Source organism: Calypte anna, chromosome 3, assembly GCF_003957555.1.
Source record: "Calypte anna isolate BGI_N300 chromosome 3, bCalAnn1_v1.p, whole genome shotgun sequence".
In the NCBI taxonomy this organism is placed as follows: domain Eukaryota; kingdom Metazoa; phylum Chordata; class Aves; order Apodiformes; family Trochilidae; genus Calypte; species Calypte anna.
Window position 1 is genome coordinate 10,208,486 of NC_044246.1, and position 23,721 is coordinate 10,232,206.

A 23,721-nucleotide genomic window follows, 5' to 3' on the forward strand; every position below is an offset into this window, starting at 1 on the left:
AACTTTTTTTTCAGTTATTCTCAACTGCTACCCAATTACATGATACATAATATTAATTCTATATTTAAAAATTCCATTAATTTATTAAAAGCACAAGATACTATCTAGCAGTAAATTTAGAGCATTTTAAGTGAAGATTATTTTTAGTAGCAGTAGGCTGTCTCTCTGACATTGACGCCTACAACTGTGGGTGGCTTCAAGCACGACCCCCAAGAGCTGGAAGCACAAAGCAAAGACACTCAACGTGGCTTCAGGCTACCTGCTGCAACTCCTTGGAGCACACTCATGTAGTTTTCCCCAAGGAGGAAGCCCCATTTCCTTCATTGCTACTACACCTAAGCTGAAACAGAGTATTGCACTACACCTTGCAGATTTGCCAGCACAGCTTCATTGCATATTAGAGACCCTCCAACATAAGCTTTGCCAATGACCCTCCTGGCAGATATGTGCTTTAAACTTACCTTGCAAATACTCTGGTCTTTTATATTCTTCAAAGTGATATTCTCCTTATGCAATCCCACAATAAATCTACTTGTGGCATTATTAATAATGATACAGTAAACACCTAATGTATATTGTAGATATTTGCCATATGATGAATCGAAATGTCAAATCTTCCTCCTTTTCCCCTCCATATGTTTTAGTCCCAAAAAGGAGGGGTGTTTCTGGAATGTTGAGAACACTGCAGATTATATTAGGGCAGAACTGTTTATAGAAATACATGACTGAATATCAAGGACTTACCTTTAAAAGTTATGTTCACATGCTAATAGAGTAGCACTGCTAAAGTGTTTTGAACATTAGTTGTTTTTTCTTATTTTTCTCTGTTTAGAAAAACAAACAGAAACCACAGGGCAAAACAAAGAGGAACCATTTCAAAATCCAAGGGTTCTGTAAGGTGTTCCTCATTGTTCTAATCTCAGCTGCCTGGTTCTCCTCAGTAGACCTCAAACAGTCATTCACTCTTGCACGTCCACTCAGTATCACATCCTGCCAGTTTCTGCACAGATGCTTAAGTGAAGGTACAAGCCAAACACAAAAGCCCAGAGTTTAGTTTGAACACTCTTAAGAACTGCTCATTCTATCATAGGATAGAATCATAGGATAATTCAGGTTGGAAGGGATCTACAGACATTTTAGTGGCAGAGCAGGGTAATCTCAGAGCTTTATCTGGTCTTGAAACCCTCTAAGTATGCAGATGACAAAAAGCCTGGCCAGCCTGTTGCACCTCTTAGGTGTCCACAGTGTGAAATATCTTTTCCTTACAGCCCATGTGAACCTCTATTGTTTCAATTTAAGCCAAAGATCCTGGCTCCATCTTCTTAACACACTCCTAAAGAGATGTAATTTTGCCCAAGGCCTTTTCTTCACTACATATTCTTATTTCCTCTTAACACTTATTTCCTCTTTAAAAAAAAACTGGAGTATATATTTGGCCATGATAAAATTACCCTTGAAATACAGATTGTTTACTGCAAAATTGACTAAGAGACATCAGTCTACAGCCAGCACAGGTGAAGAATTATTCCTCCCACTCTAACCAAGCACAGCCAAACAGCACGTTTCAGCTTAACTTTGTCTATGGCACTGATTATAAATTTATATTTGTAATTATAAAAATACTCAAATAAAACAGGACAGTGTGTTTACATACTCTGTCCACAACTACAAAGAAGAAATTGCAGTGTGGAATTATGACAGTGTGCAAAATGCATGGAGACCCAGTTAACAAAGTATTAATTTTCTTCAACCTTTAATAGCTGTTATTTTTCATCTTACCTGACAAGATTTACCACAGTATTTAGCAACCTTGCACTGAGAGCATCTGTGCAGATGTTCGTTCCTGTTTAGAAAAAAAAAAAAAAAAAAAGAACACAAATATAACACAATGTTATAAACACAAATAGAGCCTTCTATTTATCCTTCTTACATAGCTAGCAAATTTTAAATATTCCAAGGCAAGAAAAATATCTAAGAACCAAAAGCAGTCTGAAATGCACTGTTACACAAAAATAAATGGTACATAGTTCAAATCTATATTCACAGTCCTTTAGTTGTGTGACTCAGCACCTCTGGAGACACTTTGGATCAACAGTAAAGATATCACATGTGCTTGGATTTTGGTTGGTTTTTTTCCTGTGTTCCTATAACCCTGAGTAGTTTGAATTTGTAGATAACATCATAATTAGAGCTGTGCAATACAGCTAGGTAATCTACTCATTATCTGTCGTGAGTTGTGTTTTAAGCAAGTGTCATTATCTATCTTAAGCAAGACCTTACTCTGAACTTGCAGATGTGACATCAAATTATAACAGAGGCTGAGGTTGCTGTGTCAGCAGCAATTTCTGTCGTATGAAAATACTTCTCACTTTTGACCAGTGAGACCAAAATAAATATACATTTAGGAGCAAGAAAAAAATTACTGAAATCTAGAAGGATGACTACTAGAACTATACATCACAATGTAAGGTTAAAAGTACCTCCTGACTTTGCTACCATTTTCTGATGCTGTCTTAGTTTACAATTATATGAAAGATATCATTGCTTAAGCTCTGGAAATTTTTGGACACTAAGGACATAATTACTGTGAAAGCACATGCAGCAATTCTTACACTTCAAATACACAAGTTCAAGCAAAGACGCTTGTGTAAAATGAGCAGAAACGAGGCATGGATTTTGACGCTTCACTTTCCTCTCATTTTTCTGTAGACGATACTGAACATGTTGCATTATTCTGGTAGCAGTGGGTGGGTTTTCACTTTGATCTCCTAACATGTGAAGTTATATGTTTTATGGGCATTTAGTAGGCTGGGAAAACAGTATAAAGTTTTTTGTTGTTAATATTGAAGAGAGGATGGACTGCATAATCCTGACTAACAAAGCACACCATCTGACTGAGCATTACTGGTACCTCGGGAGCTCAGTCACCCCTAAGAAAATGTCATAATGAAATACTCCTCAGTACCCCCCTTCTCCATCCTTCTGCAAGGCAAAGAAGGAGGTGTCAGTTGTGCCACTTCCTCCTTCGAAAGGCAACTTTAGTAAAGCAAACTTTGCATTGCTGCAATGCTTTATATTCAGCTTTCTCAAATCTTATTATATAGATTAATTCAGCCTTCCAATTTAATTGTCAGTAAACTAATAACCTAACAGAGCCCATTTCAAACTGAAAAGCCAAGATGTACCAATCAGATTGACCTTTGTCTGCAAGGTTCCCAGTGCCTGCAGATTTATTTTTTTATTTTTCTTCACATGCCCAACTGATGAGTCTAAAACAAGGTGTATTCTCTGTATCTACTGACAACAAAAGAAAACTCCATTATCATCAGTAATCTAGAGGCTACATACCATTACTCAGATTCAGAGCTCTAGTGCTTTATGACATGGCCTTTCATTTCACTTGCATATCTCAGTTGTCATCAAATTTTAACTTAATGCATGACTTCAAAATGGTAGAACATTCTCCAAAGGCAAAATCCAAAAAAGATCACACCAATGTGCCCACAAACCTCAATCTAGAACTCCTGGATTATTAATTTAGGCCACTGATTTCAGCCATGACACCAGAACTATCAGCAGAGCACTAGGAATACCTTGGAGAATCCTCTGGCACAAACTGACTTCTTTCCCTGAAGCCCCACAAATGGAAAAGGTATTTCATTAATTAATCGAAGTATTGCTATTTTTTTAATTATTAAAAATAACAGCTTATGCACTTAGGATTCTCATAAGCATTTGGGGAGTTCAGATAGCTGCATCGGTCAAAGATTAAGGAGAGCATTATGTATAAATCTTATAAATTCTTATAAATCTTCTCATGTCACTGCATTAAAAACATCTTACTTTGTTGCACAATAATTTGAAGGCAATCCTATGAACCATCAAAGGGAAAAAAGAAACCCGAAGAATTCCAGATGTAAGCACATATTTTCTAATGCTTTCTTTACCTTCCTATCTCCAAAGCCAGCCCTGGAGAATTGAGAAATCCAGCCACTGTTGGATTCCTATAAACAGAATCTAAAGTCTCACACATGCACAAAAGATTTTTTTATTTTACGATGCAATGCCTCAGAGTTAAAAAGAAGCATGTAATCTTCATTTTCCCAGACACAGAGAGCTCCTTCATCAAGGACACAACTTTAACTACTCTGTGAAATAGAAACACAAATTTCTCATTCTAGATTAGAAGCTCATGTCAGTAATTTTCAGAAGACAAAACACATTTCAGAGGACTAATTACTGAAGACAACAGAAAAGGAACAGAAATGCTGTTTGGACCTGCTCATTGATTTGGATATCAGGGGCACTCCAGATACAAATATGCACTCATAAATTATGCATCCAGATTCTTCCCCACCAAGACAAGTTTTGACACATCTTTTAATACTAAACAGCACATTATATCAAGGATATAAAAGAATAATATAAGAAAGCCACACCTTCTTTCTAACATTTACTGGAATCATTTGGTTTAAGTTACCAACACTTATTTATTGTTTTGTAAAAAAATTAGTGGACCTGTTGAAACAAAGCACCAAATTCTGTCAGTACCCACCCAAGTTTCAAAACTTACACAATTATTTCCTTTGTCCCTAACGGTTCACAATGTTGCAGTAACAAACACAAAAATCTGAGGACCATCACCCAAAACCTGGATTTTTGACAGACTGACACTACCAGTCAGATTATTTGATAAAGGTGACTTCCTGCAGGCACTGTACAGTGAACAATCTATTCAGCTTTTTGGGTGTCTTCGATCAACAAGCAGATATACAATGCCTGTTACAGAGATGAACAATAAGGCTACTGATAAAATAGTTGCTTTTAATTCCAATCCTCTACTCCCTCTTGGACTGAAAGAAAATCCCTTTGACTTATAGCATCTATGAACCTTGCTACATGACATTTTAATTGTAAAACAGCATGATCTAAACCACTTAATATGAATATAAAGAAATCAAGAATAAGATTCATGTATTCATATATATAGGATTCATGCATTTTAGAATATTTTTAAAGTGAGAAAATTTGCTTAATTTATTCCTGTCCTCAACATTTTATTAATGTTACAATCTTTGTTGAAACAATTTTAAAGTTATTGTCAAATACTCACATGCACTTGTCATTAGCTGTAAAAGTCATCTGGAGATAGTATCAGGTAACTCACAAAGTAGCTACTGCATCTCACCTAACGTGCCTAATTTCATGGATGAGAATGTACAGAATTTGACCTAATGAATTCAGTAATACTTTAAACTCTGAAAAGGCCTATGCTGCAATAGAAAAGATGTGGCAATTTAAAATATATTACTAATTCTCCAATGCACCTTCAGCAAGATTTTCCAAACAAACACAAACCCTTATGAAACAGCAAGCACAAGTGGTCATCTTAACCTGTACTGAAAAAAATCCACACAAGTAAGCATGGGTTGTCAGTTGTCATCTTGTGTAGTGTTATGGTCAGGTCAAATATCTTTACCCTGAGGAATTTGGGTATTACTAATTCTTGTAACCATTGTCTCCAAACACTATTCTGAGAAAAAGTTCTTCCCAGTTAACTGAGAAGGCAAGAATATAAACTTGGATCTATAGGTGGGTGGAGGAAGTCCTGGGGGATTGATATATACAGGAGACAAAAATCTATGAGATAAGAATTAATAAAACAGTTCAACAGGACGTGGCACACACAATCTCCCCAGCAATTTTTTGTTTGTTTGTTTTATTCCTTTTAGTTAAACATATGAGAAGACCAGTGGAAAGGCTGGCAATGAGCAGTGAAGCAGCCAGATCTATGGGAAGCTGATCCCAAGTATCAGTGGCAGCAAAGGAGACAGCCTGAAAATGCAGGGCTAAAATCCTAAGAACTTGCCCAGCATGAATGACAGAGTGAAGACATGGGGGTTCCTGGACTGTCAGGTCGTATCAGAGCCATACCTGTACTCTCACAATGTACAAAATGTGCTCTTTTAAAAAAATCAGAAAATAATTCAGTTTGCCAGGAAAGGGGCTAATGTTATATTTAAGAGCACAACAAAACCCAACCAAATATAATTAGACTACTTAATTTACAATGAAAATGCAGCTAACACTTCTCTGCTGATTGCAGGCACTTGACTTTCAGCCCTACTCATAAGTGTCAGATAGCAGAGAACATCTGATTACCAGCCTGAGCTCCACACTCCTCCTCACACAGTTGATTCACACGTCTGCTTCTGCCAAAGCTTGCAGGACAAAAGGGCAATCTCACATAAATCCCCTAACTTCATTTTTGTTGTTGATACTGTTTTTTAGTTAATAATCCAGTCCTGTATTAGGTGTAACAAAAGAGCAGCTCTTCCAGACACGTCATGTTGAACTGATTTCCTGAAGAAATTCTTAGACCTCTCCAAGTCAGCCAAATGTGTCAAGTGTGGGAAGTCTGCTTGGATTGTCTCAAGTGTGCACATTTCAGACCTGTCACAAAGTGAAAGCAGTCAATACCCACAATAAGCAAACATGTCACTCATTGCTTTACTAATATGCTTCTGTCTTCTAATAAAAAAATAAAGACACAAATAAAACGCAGACATTTTAAATTTGGTAGATTTGAAAGTAGAGGGGTTATGTTACATGCAATTCCACCTTTGTCTCCTTGTCTCCCTCCCAGCAGAAAAATAACAGTGCAGCAGCACAGTTGGTTCCCAGAAATTACCCTGCTGCTGACCCATGTGGGCACCAGGTACTGTGGGATGAAGGCATCTCCAGCCTAACAAAAGCCACACCACAGCTCTGGAGACAAGGACAAAGGGTACTGGAAACCAGGCAGCACCAACCTCAGACTGCATACCTCTGCAACATCCCAAAACCAAGCCCTTGTCAAGCAGCAACCTTCTGCAGCCAGTGAAACATGCCCACAGCAGGGAACTCCCACACTCTCCAGTGCCCTGAGTGCTGACTTGGGGCAGCTTGGCAGGCTCAGAGTTTCACTCCCTTTTCCTCTGCTGGTGCCCTGAAGGAAAGATATCCTAGAGCCTTCTCTTCTCCACGCTGACTAGCCCCAGCTCTCTCAGTTTGTCTCCATAGAATAGGTTCTACAGCCCTCTGATCATCTTCATGGCCCTCCTCCGGTCACACTCCAAAAGGTCCATGTCTTTATAACATTGGGAGGCCCAGTATTGGACACTGTCCCACCTCTCAAGCTTGTTAATGGCCCTCTGGATTACATCCCTGCGTGTCAACAACATGACACAGCTTGGTGTCACCAGCAAACTTGCTGAGGGTTCTCCTGATCCCACCATCCAACACTGACCCCTGATGAACACCACTCATCACTGATCTCCACTTGGACACTGACATTTTGAGTGCAAATCTTTGACTGTGATCGTACAGCCAATTCTTTATCCACGGAGAGAGAGGATTCTTTCACTTAGAACAGGCATCAGTTCTGTTCAGATTTTACAAATATTGGGTTTTACATATATATTATCTTTATTTGCTTTTAAAATATAAACTGAATAGGGAATTAACATGCTGGGCCATGCAACTGACATGGACAGAAGGTTCTGAATTGTATTTTTTGTATGGTTTGATATGTTAAGTAGTGCTTTCCAATAGCATTAGTGGAGGAAATTCCAAGAAACATCTACCAATAGGCCCTTCAAACGACAAAAAAATTGATCTTACCTTTGAATTTTACTTCATTCAATATTAACCTCTGAGTGTAACCAATACAAGGAAATAAAAGAAAGAAAATCTCTCTACTGAAAACCAAGAAAAGACTTCAGAAGTCATTTTGGCAATACAAGCGCCTTATCTGAAAATGTCCAGGAGAAGCACTCAGCATGTCCACAGTCCCTTTTTGTTCCAGAAGACAGACCAACTTTAGACTAAAATGCTTTTTACATATACATATGTATTTATATGCCCACATAGATTGTGTGTGTATATATTTCGTACACATATACAATGCACAAAACAAATGCTATCACCAAAAAAGAAAAAAGAAAATAAAAGAGAAAAAAGAAGAAAATAAGAAAAAAAAAAGAAAATAAGAAAAGTATAAAAAAGAAGAAAAAAAAAGAAGGTAAGAAAAAAAAGAAAGAAAAAAAAGAAGAAAATAAAAGAGAAAAAGAAAAAAAAAATTTTGGAAAAATAGGCATAATTGCCCTCCCAGAGAAACTCATCCTCTGCTGAGAGCACTGAAGCAGAAACTCAGCAAAGCTCATCTCTAAGAGCAGAAGGTAAGTACCACAAATTGTGCCATCCATCCACTTGCCCAGCAAAGTCACTTTGACACAACTGCCCCCAAATCAATGCCATGTCCAGAATCTCCTTGCAGTTGGCACAATCTGGTGCCCCCCATCAGCTTAAGGTTTAAACAGATTAATTTCAAGCACACAGTTCACTCATTCCATCTTGGGATTTCAATCAAAGAAGAAAGCCAACTTCTAAGAAAGACTAAGATTAAATTTCACAATATGAAAAGGTCATATCTATAACTTAGAAATATGTAAAAAAGGTGCATGCAATATTTTTAAACTCTCATTTCTGGAACACATGGTTACAATCCAATGAATCCAAGTATAAAAAAACATCCCATCTTTCACTTTTCCCTATAAAAATGATAAATGCAGTGCTTATTACCCTGCTGTATATCCCTTTTTTTTTCCTTTGACCTATTAGTCAACATTCCACAAAAAGGAAGTTGTTACTCTAAAATATACTGCTTACAGTATGTAAGAAAGTATTTACATCCTGCTAGTATTACCTCCTTGGTCATCTGGATCTACGATTTTCAGTGAAATATAAACCCCTCTGACTCTCTCAGAGAAGACTACCTTCAGGTTTTTTCTTTCTTAGCTCCTTTTCCTTCATGACCATATTTATATTTTTGGGACCTCATTTTTTAGAGGTCCTGCAATGCTTATTTACTTGCTTTTCTGCTTCCATATATGAACAGTTCCACCCAAAAGTCCTTTCATTCCCTAAAGAACACATTTGGAAAGTGCTGAACAACAGATATAATATTTCAGGCAAAAAACTTGGACAGACACAGCAATACAGCTGTGCTCAAAATAAATCACAGTACATTTTGTCTCTAGATTTAGAATTTGCTAAGGAAACACATAGTGTTAACCTTATTTTCACCTGCCTAGCCCTTATGTTCAGATCACACCCAAGTTAAGATACAAATGCAGGTGACTGGAACAGGACAGTCAGCTCTGATTACTTACAAGCTGAAGAATCCATAAAGCTAGAAGATGGGAGTGAATACATGAAAAAATGTGGTTTTATCAGTTAGCAGAAAGGGCTGACAACACAGAGAAACAGATTCATGCATCTCCCTCCACAAAGGCCAAACGAAAAGCTTGTTTCCCCACTGTTCATGTGTAGCTTGATATTGTGAGGTCTTGCAAGATACTAGAAACATTCTTATGAACTGGATGCTCATAAAATCCTGCAGAAGAATGTGAAAATATTCTTGACATCAGTAACTCTGCTCCCTGACTCCAACCAGCCCTCCAGAGCAGGATGCTTTCTGCCATACTTCTTCCTCTTGGGATGCACTTTTAAACACATACAGTTTTACCTCACACAAAAGCATTTCTGATACTAAATCTAATCTTCACTTCACAGAAATGCAGACTATTCCTGGCAGTAACACTCTTTATTCTCCTAATCTAGTCTATACAATTGTGAGGCATTGGATAAACCTGAAGCAGCAGCATTTTTAGCAGATCTACAAACCCACACCTGCAAAAAAGCTACAAATAGTTGCCAAGCCAGTTCTCTCTCAGACTAGTTGTATGGACAGTCTGTGCAGTTCCCATTAACACACTTTGATTTTTTTTTTTTTTTCAAATGTTCTGTATTTCATCAGTTCTTTTTCTGTCATTTTGTTATTTCCAGCCTTGTAGACATTTTTATTTTCTTGCCATTGTCCATATTCTTCCCCTCACTTTCTTCCCCAACAACTTTCCTTTTTGGACATCTCTTTTCCCCTTTCTAGATTACAAAGGCTTTGGTTTTAGTTTGGGTTTGGTTTTTTTTTTTTCTCAGAGAAGTCTCACTTTGTTTTCCATCAGCCCCCAGAGGTTTTTATCTGCCAATTCTTTATATCCATGAACAAAACAAAAAAAAACTTGGAAATACCTCAAAAGAGCAGATATTTATAAAGTACAGTGCCAAAAATCCTTATCATTTGAACGATGATTGTTTCATTTTCCACTCTTTATGGCAATTTTCACTTCACATCAGGGTAATCACATTGAAGCAACTCAATCTGAGAACACTTTACAAAGGTTCTTCCTATCAGGTGCTTAAATAAAATCTGTTATGTCCCACCTCACTTCTGTCTCCAGTAGTGACTCGATGTCAAACCAGAAAGGAATCTTCCCTCCTGTCTCTCTGTTTTATGTGTGAACAAAAGGTGACCTTCCCGGGTCCCACACTAAAGCTTCATTTTGGAGATGTTCACCAACAAGAATGAAGTTATTTCATATTAGCACCTGGACAGCAATGCTACATACAAATTATTCAGAAAATGCAGGGTGGATTAATTTTTTTAAAAGTATTTGCTATTTACTTTTATAAGGCAGATAAAGCCAAATTGTTTCCCTTAGAGCTGCTTGAGATGGAAAGAAAGATTTTCAAGCAGGACTAACTATACAACAGCTAAAAGTTGAAGTCAAACCTTAGCACTGCTCTAAAAATCCTTTTACAATGCCTGACTGAAAGAAATCTTGTTATACAAAATGTAGTCATTAAACTTTGCACATCTCAAACCATAAAGTACTAGGGCTGAAAGATTTATTGGAGCCTCCATCTTCTCCTTAAGGATGTTTGTAAAGTTGTTCTGAGCTTCAGCTAACCTTGTTTGTACTGAAGCTCCTGCACATGTCCCAAACTCAGCCTCAGTCACCGTGGGCAGTGTCTACAGGAAAGCACAGGCACTGCAGGGTGCTGCCCAAGAAAGCAGAAAGCACCCAGGCATCTAACAGAGCCAAGGTCCACACTGCTGCTTGGCTGTCAGAACATCCCCCAAACAGTGGAACTCTAATGAGGGTATGCAACGTAATGCATACTCCTGGAGATCCCTGTGCAGTGAAGACACAAATTGCTTTCAAGGCTTCTGCTAAATATTCCACTCTTATGAGAAAGGAAATACCAGGGCTTAACCGTGTGGTGATATCTCTTCACCTTTTGCTTCCTTTCACCCCTACTTCATTTGGGATCAATTCCCCCACAGAAAAAGGATGAGGTCGCAAAGCTGTTTCTTGCTAAATATTCTAAATCTAAGAGTTGCAGCCATTGTGTAGGTGGCTAAAATGATCTGATTACTGATTTGGGAAATTGGTACAGCTGACTACTGATCTGAGAAAGCCTGTGCAGGACTGGAGTCCTCTCATTCCAAAATAAACAGCCAAAGAAAGTCATAAATCAGCTCCACATCACCTAATACTCACTCTCTGTACTCTGGTGACATCTGAAGGCTGAAAGCGTAATAAGTGTTTCTTCAATTTCAAAGTTGAGTCATTCAAGTTTCCCTTTTTCATTCAGTAGGGAAGCAAAATAAAATGCCTCTGCAACTACAGTAACACCCGTGCATTTTCAGGAAAAAAAGGTATTATTACAATTTAACTGAGACCACTGGTATTGATTTGCCTCAGTCCCCACCCACTTCCCACCCACTTAGCAATCAAGCCAAACCTTGACACCCTTCAGGATTGCCAAATTTGTCCACTTCCATTAGAAATGACTTTTGAAATTCTATATTTAAAAGCAGAAATTAGCCCTATTCAGAAATGTATTTTAAAATTCTATGCCATCACCAGTTTCTGAACAAACTTTCCTGCTGAAGAATTAAGTCTGATCACCTAATTCCAGGACTAACCCTGAAAAAGTCACTAAGTGATGTGCTTGAAGATACCCACATGCTTAGGCAGGCCTGCAAATGGCAGCCCTCTTTCACTCATCTCTTCTGTTATTAGCACTGCTATGTCTGCAACACTTGATAAAAGACTTATTCTAACTAAAGAAGTGTTTGAATAATTCAGTGCCTCACAGATACTCCTTATTTTTGAGAGGGAGCACAGATAATACTTGCAAAAGCATTTCTCATAAATTGTTGGAAATTGTAAAACTGGAGATTAAATATGGGCAGCTTTCAGAATTCAGACAACTCTTGAACCTTTTTGATAAAAGATCCCATGTAGTTTTAAATGAACTCTTCTCCATTTTCAACCACAATGATTCAGTCATTCTGTGATTTCTAGCTTGGTTTATCATGAAATATAATAATGATGTTGTATTAAATGAGAAATAACCAAGTACTTTTTAAATATCTGAGACTAATAAATTTCTTAATTATATCATGGGAATTTCAACATACAACCTGCTTCCTCCTACTTAGGTAGTGTTGTGGTTTGTTTTTTCTTTCTTGCAAGAGCATTCCATAACAAATGTTGATAGGAGGAGCTGCCAATAAGCCATAGTCTCTGTCCTAAGATGAGAGACAGTCATCCACCTTCCTGCTGACTTGTCCCAATCACTACACATCGGCGTACACATTTCCATTTTAAAAATTGCCACTGGTATTGAAGAAGCTTTAAAAAGGCACAGACACAGCAAGGTGATTGGAACTAAGATGGAGTATCACAAATTGATGTGGACTGGCTGTGGATCTTACACAGTTATCCAGTTAAAATTGTTTGGGTTTTTGTTCCAGAAAATACTACTTTTACATCACTATAAATCTTCAGTCAAATCTCATTTTCTCCATGGCCAAGAAATATGGGCTTTTAATCATCATGATGGAGCTTCAGTGATGGGTCGTGAGTGAAATCAGATTGTTCCAGTTCCATAACCATGGAGTAAGACTTTAGAGAGCACAGTGCAAGAAAATGAGAAATACAATATTCCTTATTTACAAAGGAAGAAATTGAAGGTTTATTATGATGGGCAAACACTGCGAGAGAGCTACAGATTTTGTTAATGTGTGTCAGTACTGATATGGCTTAGAGATATCGGGAGAAGTTAAATAATCAACAGCAATGTTCTGCTTTGCAGAATAAAAGAAATGCTAGAAGTACACATTTGAAAAACATGAGTCTCTGGCAATTTTTGAAGTCAATCAAGCACTAAATCCATGAACTGAAAAAGTGTGTGAGAAGGAATGATCCATCACAATCACAGTTTTGTGAAAACTTTACTTTGATAAAGACTGCAAAATAAATTTATCCAATATTTTATCCAATATTTTTATACTTCTCTTCATTCTCCTATTTCTATTCTGAAATTTTCAGCTCATATTTGCTACTTCCTCCTATATCTCATTAAAACATTACACTCTAATTCACCACCTTTTCTGAAAATCCACCACTAACCCTGAGGTAACACAATGAAATTCAGAAGAGGTCCCTCACCAGTCTGCAAGTCCATCTGAAAGAGGATGGAACAGTTATGTATGGATTCCTGAGTTGGTGAGCTCGTGGCAGAGATTCCTCTATCCATCATGCCAGAAGGAAACAAAAGGTTATGCAGGTTAATAGATACAGAATATCCATGACTGATTTTTGTATTTCACTGCACACACAATACATTCCAGTGATCACTGAGCTGTTGCAAAGTTTGTATGAATCAATGGTTTCTTCATGTTCATAAGACATAAAACCATGAAGACAAATTAGTATCATACAGATCCTCCCAACAGTACCTAATGCTAGGATACTATCTGCAATAACAATCAGAGGGAAAGCCTGTTCTTAACTATCAAGTCTCAAATATCAGTAATGGATCAAATACAAGATTCTATTTTCTGATATGATATTTACAATTACTCAAGAGAGCTTGCTGCCCAAATCCTTCTCCCATCCTCTCTTGGAGAGGGATGAAATTATTTTCTCCTCTGCAGCTGATCACCAGCAAGTTCAATTATTCTAAAGGTCAAGGTAAAGAAACTGAGTGTTTCCCATAACATCCTTACAGGTAATCTTAGAAAGTGTGGGTTAGATGGGTGGACAGAGGTGGAATGAGCCCTGGCTGAATAGCAGAGCTGAGAGCTGTGATCAGTGGCACACAATCCAGCTGTAGGTTTGTAGCTATGGTGTTCCCCACAGGCCAGCACTGAGGTCAGCTTTGATCAACAAATTCATCACTGACCTGGATGAAGGGACAGAGTGAACCCTCAGCTGATGATTCAAAACTGGGAGGAGTGGCTGTGTCATGGTTTGGCCCAGGATAAAGATGATTTTCTGTCTTGTACTTTTGCTTTTAGCTAAGTCTCTTGTAAGTAGTTGCACTTGCTGAAATAAACAGCAAGTTTCTCAGACAGTGTCTGCTTCTAGGACTGATAACACTCAATGTTTATAATTACTGCTAGAGACTGGTGTGCAGAACCAAGGACACTGCTCAGCTCTGAGGAACATTTTACCCTCCAGAAGGAATAAAGAGGTCCCACCTGCAGCCCTCCTTTGGGGAGGAACGGACAAGATAGATGCCAGAATTGACCAAACAGAGTATTCCATCCCATATATGTCATACTCAGTATAAATCACGAGGGCCAAGCCACGCTTCCAGCTTCCGGCCTCCTGCCCTTCTGCCTTTCCTGCTTCCCTTTCTTCACCCGTTCCCTGTTTCCTTCGGCATCCTGGGAGGATTCTGTCCGTTCGTCTGCCTGTGGTCCTGATCCGTGCCAGCCCATATCTGTGTGTTCCTGCCTCCAGTTCCCGATTGCTGCTGACTCCAGGAGTCCAGTTTGGACTCCCAGGGCTGCCCTGCAGCCTCGGTGGTGACGGAAAGGGACGTGGTTTCCATTTTCCTGTATATTTGTAAATATTTAGTAATTTTTCCTGTTTATCATTACTGTTTCATTAAAGTTGTGTAGTTTAGTTTCCAACCCATAAGTCTCTCTCCCTTATTCTCTCTCCCTTCTTTATCAAGGAGGAGAGAGAGATTAATAGAGAGCATCTGTCACTCAGTTTAATTGCCAGGCCAGTGTTAAACGTGACAGGCTGATACACCAGAAGGCTGTGCTGCCATTCAGTACAGCCTGCACAGGCTGCAGACCTGGGCAAAGGGGAAGCTAATGAAGTAATGAAGTTCAGTAAAGGAAATCACAGGGTCTTACACCTAGGGAGGAATAACCCCCTGCAGTGGTACAGACTGACCTGCTGGACAGTCACTCTATGAAGAAGGACATGGAAGTCCTGATGTACAAGTGAACCATGAGCCAGTGTGTCCTTCTGGCCAAGACGACTGATTGCCTCCTGGTGTGCATTGAGAAGAGCGTGGCAAGCAGGCCAAGGGAGGTCATCCTCCCCCCCTCCTCTGATCTACTGGACCCAGTTCTGGCCTCCATAACACAAGAAAGACAAAGGACGACTGGAAAGAGTCCAACACAGGGGTATGAAGATAATTATGGTTCTGGAGCATCTCTCTTATGAGTAAAGGCTGAGAGAGCTGGGTCTGTTTAGCCTGGAGAATGGAAGACTAAGAGGGGATCTTATCAATATTCATAAATATCTAAAGGCTGGGTGTCAAGAGGATGGGACCAGACTCTTTTCAGTGATACCCAGCAGCATGGTAAGGGGCAACAAGCACAAACTGGAACATAGGAAATTCCATCTGAACTTCTTTGTTTTGAGGGTGACAGAGGACTGGAACAGGCTTCAGAGAGAGGCTGTTGAAGTCGCTTTCTCTGGAGATATTCAAAATTTTCCTGAATGTGATCCTGTACTATCTGGTTTAGGTGAACCTGCTTTAGCACAGGGGTTGGATTTAAATGATCTCCAAAGGTTCCTTCCAACCCATATCATATTATGATCCTAGGATTCAGTTCTGTGGAATGAATCTCTAAATAATCAGGTCATTTCATTGTTTTCAGTTCTGCAACTGGTTATTTTTCAGCAACCTGGAAGCAAGGTAAAAAGGCCAAGCAGACTGCAGGAAAACCATGCAACCTTTGAAAATCTGGGCCCAAAAGAGCCCAAGAACAGTGATTTAGAGGAAGAGCCATAGCAATCACCCACCCTGGCAGAACACCAGAGAAATGAGATCTGATGGGCACATGAGCCCCGTCCAATTTCTCTTGCAACCACTGCTGCCACAGAATCCTCTAATATGCCTGAGGCTTAAATAAGCTCAAACCCCAAGCCCTGCCCATGGTACTGGCATTACACAGGAGGTAGACAGACTAAATTTAGTGCTACACAGGGAATCGTGTTAAAAGAGGACAAATGTAGCTAACCTGTGAAGAGCCTATGAAACCTCATGGAAGACAAATTCTAGAATAAATACCTCCAATTCATAGTAATAAAGCAGACTTGCAGATAGCCTTTTTAGACATTTTCTCTCATCTCATTTGTATGTTATCCCAAAGATACACTTTAATAAAATTTGGCAAGAAAACATCCAGCAAAATAACAGTTGAGCTGTGCTTGTGTGTCCCGCAGGAGTTACACAAAAAAACCAATGTTCTCACTAATGTATATAAATTACTGCCTGGAGGTTGCACAGATGCTCCAGTGTGCATCTGTGCTGATGGTGTGGTCATTTTGAAAAGCTCTTTCCCAATCTGTTACAAAATACCTGTTTCTAGTTTCCCAACTTGGGGAATAAGCATCACCATCAAATGGCTTACTGATAATTGCCTCGTGTTCAAGCTGTTGTGAATAAAATGCATAATGCTCCTGCCTCACTTTGAGGAACAGTTGCACATAAAGCAGTTGGAGAACTGACAGTAGCATTTAGATAGATGATAAACATGGCAATCCAATGCACTATAGAGCTTGCACTTCAGTTCTTCTACACAAGAAGTGTGGTTTTTAACAGCTGATAAATTTTCCCCTCCAACATGGCTCCAACCATGCTGCCTGTGAGCACTAGTTATGGAGTAATCAATGTTAGCCCATACTTCTTGCTAAATGGTTTACAAAGAATGAAAAATAAAATCCTACTGCAAATGGAAACAGATTACCTTATTATCATAGATTCCAGGTCTACATTCAGCCATTTGCTATCAAAGACAGTAAGAATTAATTCATAATAGTCAAAGAACTGGGCATTTACTGCTTATGAATACAGAGTTAAATACAAGAACTGTCAAAGATAACCTTGATCGAGCAGCCAGATGACTAACAACCATAAACAATATCAAGGCAATTTAAAATTTAAGATCACAGGGACAGAGAATTGTAGCACATATCACTGCTATTACCACATTATTCCATCTGTATGCAAAGATTTACCATAACTCAGGAGGCAAAAATGTTCCCTATAACACACAAAGCTGCAACAATACAGAAGCACATTAGCAAACCACAGGGCCAACCATATCCAGGCAAGTATTCAGCTTTGGTTTTTAAAACATCTTTTTGCTTAGTCTCAAAAAAGCTGCAAAAATATACTTTAAAATACAGTCCTAAGACTGCACTCACATTATTATAGTATTATAGACTACTATTATTATTATAGTAGTCTTTCCTGGTTTGCTTCTCTGCTTTTTTAAAATATTTTGTTGTAACTCTTCCACCTTCATACACTCAGAAGTATCTGACAACAAAAATCTCTCCTAACTGAATCTTTTTTCAGAATATTTTATCATTTAATTAATACCGAACAGGAAATTTTTGAGGCTTCAATAGTTATTGCTTCACTCAGGTTGGAAAAGTCAAAACTTTGATGAGTATAATCACTGCAAAAGGAAGACCTGGAATGAAAGATAACACAGAATTACAGTTGCTTCTGGTCATTTTGAAACTGCTTCTTCTGTAACCCCCACTAACTTGTACTAGCAAGTGCTGAATGCATATCTACCTGATGAATGCAGAGAGATGATTACAGAAAGTCAAAAACAGTGTTCAGAACGCTTGTGCTGAATACCACTGGGAAGCTGGAATACCAGCATATGCTCCAACAGGTTTGCCTGGGTAACAGGCACAGCATCACTGTGACAACCAGCACCAAAGCCCAGGCTGATTGTGCTTTGTCAGCAGTTTTGCCACCGGGGATGCACTGACTTGCCAGGAAAGCCCCAGCACCAGGGATCTGCTCAGCAGGGGCAGGCAGTGGCTCAGTGAGTTCAGTCCCTTCCATCACCCTGTGTCCCCTGTCACCATGCTTGCAAGGTGACAATTCTTGGGGGTTACTGATGGCAGTAACCCCTTGTCCCGTGTACCCTTATCCCCAGGTCTGAAAGTCTGGACCTCACGTGTCTTTGTGTGCCTTTTGTGACAAGAAGAGCTTTGTAAGCCTCTTTAAGATAGACAAACTAATTTCCAAGGAAAATAAGGAATATTATTATATAGATATATTATTATATAGATTTCACACAGTTACACTACACTTTGCCATTACATTTTTCTGATGCTCTGCCAAATCTTACCTTAAAAATGGGAAGGGGGGCCGGGAGAAGGGAAGAAAAGAATCTCTTCAAAGAGCCCTGGTAGATACAAATGTGATTTTTACTGCTCCCTAAGCTTCTTAGTTCAATGTGGTGTCCATTACCATCTCTGACAATACCATTTAAGTAGCACTGGTTATGAAAAGGGAGGTGCCATGAAAATAGGAGACCCAGAGATGTCCCAGAGCTGACAGCAATTCAAAGGTGTGCCAGCTTGCCCAGGGGTGACAGCTCGGAGGTACGGGCATCTCCACAAGAATGGAAAGGAAGGAAAGAGAAAGGGAGGGGAGCAGCAGCATCCTGGGGCAGAAAACACCAGCAGTCCTGCTGCACCCACCCAACAGCCAAGCAGGAACTGACTCCAGGCAGAAGCACTGAACTCCACCAGTGCAGTCTGGAAGGAGTGGCCGCCTTCTTATTGTGCCCACAACACTCACAACTTTCTGTGTCTGTGCACTCAGGTACTTCAGTATTCAGGAGCTGGATTGAGAAGCATTGGTCCCAGATGGAAAAGGATTGTGGTTCCTTAACTATAAAACTATAAAAACTATATAAACTATATAAACTTATACCTTAACGATAAAAAATGAGTACCAGGAAACCTTCTTCATCCTGCAGAGGTTTGGTTTTGCTTTGATAATCTTTTATTATTTTTGTTCCAGTAGTTACCTTCAACATATGCGTATGTTTAGGTTTTACAGAAGTTGATGATGAATGAGGAACTGAAGGTGATAAATCCCAAACTTCTGCCATGAAAAAAAAATGTTGATAAAATGACTATCTTGCAGAGGATAGGAATGATTTGCAACTGAACTATGTACCCAGCTGCAATGTAAAAAGCTGTCTCAGAATAATACATTCGTATTCGAAAAAGAAGAGAAAATTCGTATTTCAACATATATCCATATGTGCAAGTCTTGAAGCAAACTTGTGTTAGTGAATATTTTAAAATACTCAATATTATAACCTATACAGGTAATAGAATCTCCCAAATATTTATCATCCAGCCATTCTTGGTCAGAAATACTTTCTTTAAGTAAATCTATAAGAACTATTTAAAAGGCAGTCTCAAATTTTCCATTGACTACGCTGCACAATTTCTACTTTCCCTGCCTATTTAATCATCTAAACACATGGCAGACAAGATAGTATTGGCTCAAAATAACAAACCCTAAATGAGATAAAACACATTATCATCACACGAGTAAACCTAGAGCAAATGGGCTCAGCTTCAGTCACAATGTACAGAATAAAAGCTATGTGCTATATTGCTTTTTTGCTGTAAGGGTTATTACTACATTAATGTTCCAGTCATGAAAACATGGGCATTTGTAAATATTAATTGCAGGCATAAATAGCTAAGGCCAATAGCCCTAAAATAAATTGCCAATTATTTTTTAACCCTTTAACAAGTTTTCAAGGAATATTAATGCCATGCCTGTTGATTATAACAGATTATTTTTTTTTCTTTGTTTACCAAAAAAAAGGGTCAGTCATAAGATAATTCTTGTTCAAAAATAAATACAGGTGGACAGACATAAATATGCATGTTCTACTTCTCATAGATTTTTCCTCCTTTTTCTACAGGGCCACATGACAGCAGCCAAGCCAACCATTGAAAATAAATATTTCACATGGCATTTGGAAAACATAAAATATCTCTGTTATAAAATAGAGATAATATTAAGAAAAAACACATTAACTCTGAAGTCCATGCTGCAAGGCAAAAATAAAGTTTTGAAAAAAATTATACCTAACCATTTTTTTCAGAAAAATTACCTGTGAACTTAAAACTACCTTGAAGCTTATAAATGTCTTGTAAGATTGTACTATCAAACCTACATAATAAGGGCGAAGTGCATGGTGACCACTGTCAAATTAATTGTTCAATCAAACACCAGTAAGTAAAAGGCATTAGCTCCACCATGCTCCACTGCATGCAGTTCCAACTTGGGTAACAGCCCCATGGGAGTTTATGATATCCTACATGACCCCTGTTGAAACTCAATTGACTTCTTCCCTGCAAATTCTATTAGAATTGGGCCCTGCATCACTGCCCACAATAATCAAAGGCAGAGAGCCTGATTTATCCATGAGCACTTTGGTTTAGTCTAACTCGACAGAATATAAATGGATGAGGTTAGGAAGTGGCTGTTTAAAAAATACTACAACTGCATCCCATTCTATGCTACAAATTAGAAAAGAAGCTTTAAAACTGTATTATAAAAAAACTGGAAATGCTTCAAGAACAAGAGTGAGGGGAAAGAAAAGAGTTTTGTCTAAAAAATTGCCTTTTGAAAAGTATTAGGATCAAAAAAAACCCAAAGCAATTTACCTATGGATGTATTACTTTTACAGAATTTAAAGGTCCCTTATAGGAGTAAAACTCATTAATTTCTTGAGAAAACATATGCTAGTTACAAGCAAGTTTAAAGGTCTGGGTTAATGCTTTTTTCAGAGACTTTGAAACCCCAAACGAAGAGCCCACAATTCTTCCTTCATTTTCTTAAAGTTATGGACATTCCTCAGCTACAAATACTTACCACTGTTACCTGTTCAGCTCAGCTCATAATTTTAGGATTTTAAAACTGACCAACAACCTAAAATTTTCATAACATAAGACATCTCATAACATGGAAGACTGCTAAAACAGAGGCACTAATTGAACTTTAGGTTTTTGTTTTCCCTTATTATCATTTTACTCCCAAATTTCGATAGCTAGAACCTCCTACAAAGAAGGACCCAAGTAGCTTTACATATAGAAACTACATTCATAACTATGAAAGTTTAAACAAAATACGCTGGAAATAACCATCAAATTATAAGCAGTACACATTTTCAGAAAAGAAGCAGATAAATTTATTTAGCCAAGTATTGTAATTTTGATACACGGGACAAGGAAAGCAAGAAACACATCAGCTATCCATTTTTTCATTTCAATCCATGTAAGGTACATTTACTAAGACAAACTGGGAGTAAGATTAGAACATGAAAACAGAATAAAATTTGCATATTTGGACATCTTCAAATTGCTTTAAGATAGATCATTCTTAAAAAATACCTGCAACTGACATCTGCCATACATGGAAAAAACAAACAAAAAAAAATCAACTTGGATTTTTATTTTAAATCTGCCTCATAAGGAATGTTTATGTGGGCTTATTAACTGCACTAATAAAATGCACTACTACAAAGCCTGTGGCACACAAAATATTTAATATATATGCAAAACTTAATAAGTAAAAACCAATACACAATTCTTAAAATAAACTAAGGCCACATAGCAGAAAAATTACCCAATGCCTACATGTAACTATCACTACAGTCTTTAGAAGAATACAGAAATATTTGAGATTGCTTATAAATCTTGAAAATATAACCATTTCCTTGGAAGGGCTCACCCAGTGAGTTCCAGGATGCCTAGAAAGATTCTTCCAAAATTTCTCACTTACAGTCACTACTGTATTTCAAATATTCTAAGGAGTTACTACAAGTATAAATCTGCCTTTTAGGGGAAAAGTCCTGCTTCAGTGCAGAACTCCAGACACTTCACATCAATTAGAAAGCCAACCATTTTGTTCTCACAGAAATAGCTTTTCATAATGAAAGAAATTAAAGGAATACTCAATCTCAATGAACTGATTGACTAAATACATTACACAGGATTAATGCACTTAACTTGAAACAGAATTATCTCTTCTTCCTGCTAGTATAAATGCACCCCTGGAAATGTCTCCATTTGTAATAACAGATGGCTTTTCACCAGAAACCACAGACAGTCTCAAGTCTGGATTTGAAATAGCAGTTGCATAAATAAACAAAATTCTAATCTTTTGGTAGCAAAATTAACTCTTGCAAACTAAAGCCATCCTTCCCCCAAACGAAAAAAATACCCATGGGACTCCAAACCTTGTCACCCAGCACTCAGTGGTATCAGAGCCACAGATACCTAACCCAGTGATGAGCAGACACTGAGGCAGCATCGTATTATGAATACCTGACAAACAGCTTGGCAGCTGAGTGATGAAACCCCCCCAATTTAACAATTAGAAATGAACCTCCTAATTGCACCAAAAGATGAATCATGACTTTAAGGGAAATTCTTAGTATGACTCTTAGCCTAGTTCACAAATTCGGTCAGTCTACACTATCTGAAATTTGAGCTTTATTCTACCAAAATTGCTTTAGCATTGGTCTTTCACCCCTCCTGGAACCAAACCAATCCAGTTTTCCAGTTTGATATGTACCTTAGGCAGTGATGTAATGCTGACAGACCTTTACTTCTACCAATTAATCTCATCTTCATTTTCCAAAACATCCTGAAATGTGAGCAAGCTTGAAAATGTATACCTATATTTGTGTGTATTTAAAAGTTATTACTTATGCTCATAAGTAGACTTCTACCATAAATATCTAACTCAAATTTATAAGCTAACAAAGTTTAGCTTAAAATCTTTGATTCTGTTAAAAGAATAGTGGGAAACCATAGTCCAACTCTTTGTTGCTATTCTGCACCTTGCAGAAGGCCCTGAGGGCACACAGTGAAGAGTGTAACCCCATCACTGAACCCTCCCAAAACCATAGCCAGCTGGCTTCTTGGGAAGAAGTCCACTTAATTCAAAGCACAAACACAAGAAAGACCAAGCTCAGTCCACCCATGGCTTTGAAGTAATAAAAATTGTCTCCTCTTGTGGAACAGAGCCCCTAGTTCAGATTAGAAAAATCGTATCATGTGGCAGACTATGAATACAGATGACTTGTAGCTAAAAGCTGTCTGAGAGGTGTCCCCATAATCTCTGAATAAATTTCTGTATATATATATATAAATCTCTTCTGTATATAAATAAATCTCTGTAATTATTCTCATTGATTTGGACTGTTCTGTAGAGGAGGAGAATGATAGCATCACCTTGGCTAGTAATTATAATAGGTTTAAAATTAGATACATACAAATTACCACCAAAGAAAAGAATCTTGTTAAAAATACCATAACAATTCATAGCTTACTCTTGTGAAACATTGGATGCAGCTAAGGAAGTTGTAAAATAAACACAAATTAACAAACAGACCCAGGACAACTTAAATATATCATGAAGCCCAGATCCAACACCTATTTGACTTAAAACTCCAAGGTTTATATCCTAATTAAGAAGAAACAAAGCCACATTTGCACTGGTTTTGTTTAGGATCAGCTACAAATACAGTATCTGGATAATAGGGGAAAGCTTTGGGCTTTCAACCACACTGCACCTGATGGGAACAGGCAATAGAATGAGCAGAACCAACCCATAAATCTCACCCCACCTTTGGGCCACCGGCTGCTATTGGGCTGAAAACCAGAG

The 23,721-nt window shown here is 38.2% G+C and overlaps 1 protein-coding gene across 1 annotated transcript in view; it reads right to left on the reverse strand.

The window, feature by feature from the left end:
- SMYD3 (SET and MYND domain containing 3) overlaps window positions 1–23,721 on the reverse strand; it is a 362,837-nt gene that overhangs the window by 327,903 nt on the left and 11,213 nt on the right. The window contains exon 2 of the mRNA XM_030448635.1: window positions 1,780–1,843. Within this exon, the coding sequence (XP_030304495.1) occupies window positions 1,780–1,843 (64 nt within the window). The remainder of the gene's footprint in view (window positions 1–1,779; window positions 1,844–23,721) is intronic.